General features: G+C 40.6%; 3 protein-coding genes across 3 annotated transcripts; all 3 read right to left on the reverse strand.

Annotated features, from left to right (window-relative positions):
* Positions 1–1,092: 1,092 nt before the first annotated feature.
* LOC143602490 (uncharacterized) lies at positions 1,093–1,680 on the reverse strand. The gene has a single exon (XM_077079572.1). It carries the CDS (start codon positions 1,678–1,680, stop codon positions 1,093–1,095), a length of 588 nt encoding a protein of 195 aa, XP_076935687.1.
* An 89-nt stretch (positions 1,681–1,769) lies between these two features.
* Positions 1,770–3,604, reverse strand: LOC143602491 (uncharacterized). The gene is made up of 3 exons (XM_077079573.1): positions 2,619–3,604; positions 2,025–2,172; positions 1,770–1,955 (listed from the first exon to the last, which is right to left on the reverse strand). Exons 1-3 carry the CDS (start codon positions 3,602–3,604, stop codon positions 1,770–1,772), a joined length of 1,320 nt encoding a protein of 439 aa, XP_076935688.1.
* Positions 3,605–3,788: 184 nt separating this feature from the next.
* Positions 3,789–5,754, reverse strand: LOC143602492 (uncharacterized). The gene is made up of 3 exons (XM_077079574.1): positions 5,655–5,754; positions 4,864–5,571; positions 3,789–3,976 (listed from the first exon to the last, which is right to left on the reverse strand). Exons 1-3 carry the CDS (start codon positions 5,752–5,754, stop codon positions 3,789–3,791), a joined length of 996 nt encoding a protein of 331 aa, XP_076935689.1.
* Between the last annotated feature and the right edge of the window lie 1,403 nt (positions 5,755–7,157).

The raw sequence follows: 7,157 nt of genomic DNA on the forward strand, positions 1-7,157 counted from the left end.
CATTGTATGGTTCAATGGGTGTTAATTGAATATATAAATTTATGTGTTCATAATATAATTGAAAAGAGCATATGTTAATAAATTGACTTGCAAAACTAAAGCATAATCAGAGAAAAAAATGTAATTTGAATCACATTTAGCGTCAATCAATCTCATATTACGAGTGTAAATTTTTTTGAAGTTAAATTAAAATATAGTAATTACTATAACTTTACATTTCAGTCTTGGATTTTCAACAAAGTGTAATGCATCATAATGAAGCAACTGTAAACAGGTCATGTAAATAACCAAACTAAACAAAAACAAAGTTCCAAAGGATTTAGGTTGAGTAATTATGTAGTGTGTTATTTGCAAAAGGCCATCGGCCTCGGCCCCATGGATGTTGTTACATGTCGATACTTGATATCACAATTACCTAGAATAAACAAACAGAAACCTGCAAAAGTTCAATAAAAGTGCCTTTAGGTGTACTAAACTCACACCTTAATAAACAGCAACAGAAGAATTTAGAAAACGATGAGTATAGGGTGATTGAGATTGGTTAGATAAGTGTAAGTGTTTGTGGACGTTTGTTAGGAATGTGATGTTGGAGTGTACCTTTTTTGCGTATAACGCAGGTTGTTACTCCTGTAAGACCTCGCGATACACAACGTTAAAGGTGTACACACCAGGCTCTATGAATTCCTTAGCTGGTTGAATCAGAACTTTGGTGTTCTCTTGTGAGGTGCCCCATGACAATGCAACGTACAACTGGCCATGCGAGAACACATATTCTGGTAGGTATATACCTACGTAAGGTAATGTTTGTCCCTGTGATTTGTTGATAGTCATCGAGAAACTAAGCCTTACGAGGAACTGTGTTCGTTTAAGTTTAAACGAGAACAAGTCATCTTCTGATATGGTGAGTGGGATCCTTGGTAGAAACACTCTTTTTCCTTGGTGTTCTCCGATAGATATCTCTGCATCAATCACATTACGCTGGAAGGATTTGCATATTAGCCTTGTTCCGTTGTAGAGGCCATTTGATGGGTCAATGTTTCTTAGCAACATGATAGGACATCCTATCTTTAACCGTAGTTTGTGAGGTGGCATTCAAGTAACAATGAGGGAGTTGAGGAACTCAGTTGGATACAAATTTTGGGTGTCGTCCTCCGCCGTGTCAAAACTGTAGTAGATTTGTTCCTCCCCTTCATATATGTCAATCATATGATCGTTAATGCAGTCGACATCCTTATTTTTAGTAGTCAATATTGCACGTGAAGTCATGTACTCGGTGGATCTGGCATTTGCCTGCAGGTCAGGGAATATGGTGTTAACCAATTCTTTAATGGATGCCTCCTGAGTGGTAAAGGGGATTGACATGTTCTGGGGGATTCGGATGAACGTTCCATCTACACACGGTTCTTTGCCATCACCAACTCTTAACAGGTATTCTGAGAACCATGGATCGTCTAATGTGCGTATGTTTATGGACAGACTACGCCTTTTAGTAACCGACCACAGGGGTGACATGCGTAGGCTGGCGTCAACAATCTGTGCTCGGGTCCCCGTTTTCACAACCGGTAGTACTTGCCGAAAGTCGCCGCCCATAACTATTAATTTCCCACCAAACGGAGCACTAATTGATGTGATGTCCTGCATTTTGCGGTCGACTGCCTCTATGGATTGACGTTTAGCCATTGAGGATTTGTCCCATATGATTAACCGGGCTGAGTTGATCAACCTAGCCGTTCCACTCTGGTTTGATAAGCTGCATGTTGAGTTGTTAGTTATGTCAAATGGGATTTTGAACCTGGAGTGGCAGTCCTACCGCCGGGCATGTTATTTGCAGCAACACCTGATGATGCCGTTGCAAGTGCAATGAGGCCACGAATACGGACAGTAGTTAGCAACGCCTTGTACAAGAAAGTTTTCTCAGTTCCCCCAGGTCCGTCTATAAAAAATAAGCCTGGTATCTGATTGTCAACATGGTACATTATCTCATCTTACACCTCCTTTTGGTCAGAGTTAAGCGACCCTATCACCTGTAAGTGTGTGGGGTCAACCACGATATCCAACTCTTGCATCGTTTCACAATCTGCTATGTCAAGCCCGTTAGTGTCATTTGTGAAGCGTGCTAGATCAAAGTCAGCTTTTGATTTTCCCATAGACTCTAGGTACCCCACGATCTCCCTGAGGATGATATTTTGGATGTGGCAATCATTTGTACAATGCCTGCGATGATCCTCTGAGAGGTTGTTGTAATGGTCAAGCCATAGTTAGAGCTTGCAATTCGTGTCTTAACAGGTATGAAGCGACACACAAAACAAAAGTATAAAACATGAATATGACTTGTTTAACTACGTTATATGTCATGACTATAAGACAGTTTTAAGTTTCATGTACCAATAAGGGAATATAATGGTGTCTAGCCTACTAATTTCAATTATTTAAGAAAATTAAAAAATCATATACCGCACTTTTTTGCTTAACAGGTCTTATCGTGTATTTAACAGGTACCCAATTGCCAGCCCTAGCCATAGTTTGCGCACATCCCCTGGTTCACAAAAAACCAGATTGTGGCAAATAATCGGCGAAGGGCACTGGGGAACTGGAATAAGGCAGCCTCGTCAACGCACTGTGATAAGCTGTTATCCTTTGCAATTAACCCTCTCTCTAAAGCGGCGTTGCGAAACGTATGGTGTTCCACGCCGTCCACTGTTCGCAGGTCTTCGAATGAACACGGTCCTCTAACATGTGTTAGAAGCAACCGCAAGAAGTACCTTTCACTTTCTGCAGGACTTGCAGAAACAATGCGTCCTATTTGTGGTCTCTGAGACCGAGGATTCCATTTGCGGGTGGCTTTATTCCAGATATAGTGAGCTGGGAAGTCTTTGTACAAGTGTTGTCGTGCAGCCGGGTTGGAAGTGTTCATTTTGAAAAAAGCAGTTAGCATTGTGTCTCTGTTCCTTTCCCGGTCAACAATGTGTGTCAAATTTGCGTTTTTTGTGAAAGTGACTGTTTGATGGTTAGGCAAGTGAAGCTGTAATGGTAATACGGGAGGGCTTATTTGTGATAGGGGGAATGAAAATATACGCCACATTACCTCCGGTGGTGATATGTACCATGCATCTTGAAAGTCTCTTATTTCGTTGATAACAGCCGTTTCATTATCGGGGTTTATTTCAATAACTTGTTTGTCATGTCCTTTATAGATATATTTGAACAGATACTTGAAAGACTTTATGTTGGAACATATCTCGAGGTTAATGTGGCAATTGAATAGCATCAAGAGTTTTGGGTTATATGGCACAACCCATCTGTTATCCATTGATGATTGTCCTCGTACATGAACTGTTAAGCCGATGTCTCGCCTTCGATAAAGTGGGTATGCGTCTTTTCCCTGGGTGGTGTGTTCGTTAAACTGGTGAGGGTAATGGAATCTGCATTTCTTTGGTTCTCCTTCCATACACTGGCTACTCATTCGTAAGGCCCCACACGGACCATGTATCATGTGATTGGTAACAACCGCATGAAGTTGTGGGTGTGTTTGAGGGTTTGGGATTTCAGCGCAAACAAATTTTTCATTCTGATCAGCAGTCCGAATCTTGTGGAGGGGGTGCATTATCAGAAGGAAGTGGGCATGTGGCAAGCCACGCTTCTGGAACTCAATAACATGTACGTGTGCTTTCACCTCACCCAAAATGTGTTGCTTAAATAAAAGGGCCTTTAGGTCCTCCACTTTTGCGCGAAAAACTCTAGAGATAAGATCCGGTATGTTCTGTGCCTGTTGTCCTGGTTTTAAATTTTCAGAGATTTTGGTTTAGTGCATAGTATTGTAACTTAGATGTCTCAATCTTGATGTACATATCAAGCGCATACTGTTGCAATAACCTTCCCCCAAGCAGAATTAGGTTTTCTGTAGGACAGATTTGAAACTTGTAACAGTAGTATTCCCGCATTGCAACTGTCTTCCTAGAATTATTTGTAGCCGGATCTGAACAATGGTAACAGGCAATTAGTAATAGCGAATTGAAATGTTATTGTATATATTGGAACTGTTATTTAATAATCGAAAGAAGAGAAGAGAAGCAAGGGTTGTTTCCGAGTTTAATAACTGAAACAAGAGAGAGAATTTAGAAGATCCGATTAACAAAAGACATTATAGTTTGTGAAAATAAATTACATTTTTTTATGGAAGTTAGGACGGGAGATTACTTTCTCTGAAATCCGTTAATTTTGAGAGAAAAGTTAGTATGAGAAATTAGTAAAAGAACCCGGGTAAGATAACGATAGTGAGCGTTTTTAAAAGAAACCGTGATTGCTTTAAAATAATTACATAAGTAAAAAAAATACAATCCAGATTGCATTTAAGAAAAGGAAGGGCTATATTGGAATAAGTTAAGAATTAAAATATTACCCAACGGTTCATGTATTTACCATTGTGAATGTAATTAGATCAACAAGTTGGTTATTACAACTAAAAAATAGATTAGCAAATTTATGTATGTAACACGTGAGCCTACAAACCAATCAAACCCTTATTCATCTGGCATCTATAGAATAGAAAACATGTAAACTAAGTATATATTTTACCGAGATGACGGGGTTAATTTTTAACAAGTAATATGGTTAAAAGTTTGCGTACCGTTATTGTCGTCGTCTACAATGTCGTCATTGACTTCCGTCTGAATGTTAGGGACTCCCTGTCGGGGAATTGATGGATGCCATCCTGGCTCACCATACGGGAAGAATAAAGGGTATGCCTGGGGGTCGTAACAACTATAGTGTGATTGGATAAATTGGGGATAGTCTGACCGCCCATAGATGACGACGCTTCTATTGTATGACGTTACATTATCATTCCCTTCGACCCCAGAATACCGGCAACGTCTGATGTTGTTGGCCGGCTGTAACAGCGTTGGTCCACGCTGGTTTCTGCGTTCAGGGTCACCCTGTAACTGTCTAACGGGCCTAGCTCTGAAAGATGTCGAAACGTAATGGCGTATGGGTTTGCAGAAAGAGTGCGACTTATAATCTCCGTGATAGTTGCATCCAAGTTTGGCCATTGCAAACGATGCTCTAACTCGTCCGACGGGTCATAGAAATAAAGTTGTAAGTATCTTGGAGTTCTATCCCTTGGTACAAGTTGGTCGACTCTATGGTAAATGGTTTTGTGTGCACGGAATGTATACACACCTGTTGTCATGTTGTTGACCGTCTCGTCTAGGGATACGCCCATGGAGGCGAAACTGAAGCTTGTGTTGTATGCACGTATGTTATTCCTATAAGTGTGCCCGATGTTAGTTTGTGCAGTGTAGAGTTCCAGAAGTTCTGGTGGAATATTTGGAAACGCCAACATGGTTTTACCAATCATACAGCAAAAAGAAGGGCACTCAAATTGAAAGCGTTTTGCATGGCAATGTGGGCAAGGTGAACGTTCCCTTAGCTGACGGTGTGACGTGGGTACACCATTGTAGACAAAATCGTATGGGTCATTAATTTCGGTTGGACGCGTGAGGGGCGTGATAGTAGTCACGTTTGGGAGGTCGCCTGATGAAGCCACAAAACCTTCAGCATAATAATAATAACCTATAAAGGAGATGTTATGAAAATGGGATCGAAATATGAAATGATAAGTTACCATACATTGTTGGATTTTACTTATTACTAACCTTCTTGATTTGATGCGGACCCAGTGGGTAGGTCGGTGGATTGGTTGTGTTGTTGAAACGATGGGTGTAACATTCTTGTTGGGTTAGAAGGAGTTTCCATGGTTACGTCATTAAACCTTGGTTGACGGCCTGGTCGGCGGCGGGCGTGGCGATGGTGTAGCGGTGACAGCGAGGTGACTAACATTTTCTGTCATTTGATTGTTAGTGCGACGAAGCCGGCGGCCATACGTCTGGACTGTAACCGGCGGTGGAGTACGGTTGTTTGGTACGTGCGAGGTGACGATTGAGTTGCTGTATTGTTGGTTGATGAGATGTTGGTACTGGAATATGGTCCATTAGCTGGTGTGGCTGACGCGTTAGCAGTGACATTTGGAAGGGGCTCCGATGAAGCTACAACAGATCCTGCAAAAGGCGATGTTAATAAAACTTGGTAAACGAGATGACAATTTATCATACATTGTGGTGTTTTTGTTGAATGCCAACCATCTAGATTTGGTGCGGAGTTAGTGTCGAGGTTGGAGTGTTGATTGGGGTGCTGAATCGATATGTGTAGGATGCTGATAGTGTTACTAATATTTTGTAGGGGTTTGTTCATAAAACTTTGATGGTCGACCTTGACGACGCCTTTGTGGCAACAACATCATACTATGAGAGGACTGACGATGCTTTCGGGGGTGTTCCGGGGAGTCGCCGTTCTACGGGTGAAATTTGGTTCTTTTGTTGGGGCTGTACTTTTTTTTTTCATAGCGCTTTGTTGGGGATGTACTTGATGTGTTGTAAAACACTCGTATTTTCCGCACGTTTTATCTACGTATTATATTATATTTTATATGTTTTAACTCGTTTTAGATAGGTTTTACATACATTTATTAATTTTGTAGGTTTTGGGTAAAAGAAATGAAGAAACCGGGACTTTTCGAGCATTTTACGCATACGTTTTCAAGTAAAACAACTCAAGGCCCGACCCGTATGCATCATGGAGGCCCAAGACCATATTATATTATATTATATAAAAAAAATAAAAATCCTAGGAGCAGCAGGAGGTTCCGATCGGAAATCAGCAAGGAAAAAAAGAAAAGAAAAAAGGTTTTTTGTGCTAGGGTTTGGAGCTTGTGGCGGCTAGGGAAGGAAGAAGAAGGCAAGGACAAGTCTCGGGATCATTCACCATCAATTTTACAGCCAAGGAGCAGCCCGGAATCACTCCATATCCTTCCATCTTTTACATTGTTCATCATATTATTTCACTTGTTCAATTGACTACATAGTTTTGCAATTGTGTTAGAGATTGACTTGTTAATGATTGTTATTGATCGTTGGATGATTGTTAAGATGATTGGTATGAGTTTAATGATGCTTTTATTTAATGTTCATGGCTGTCCAAATATGATCATAGGCTAAACTTATTAGTTCTACCTAGGAATGATGATTCTTGTTAGTGTTTGATGAGCTTGTTGGATTGTTTGATTAATAGACTTGAATTGTTATTGTAAAGTTTGATTTAGA

This window comes from Bidens hawaiensis, unplaced genomic scaffold, assembly GCF_021521415.1.
Source record: "Bidens hawaiensis isolate Kalapana, Puna unplaced genomic scaffold, B.hawaiensis_p1.1 tig00059012_1, whole genome shotgun sequence".
Classification (NCBI taxonomy): domain Eukaryota; kingdom Viridiplantae; phylum Streptophyta; class Magnoliopsida; order Asterales; family Asteraceae; genus Bidens; species Bidens hawaiensis.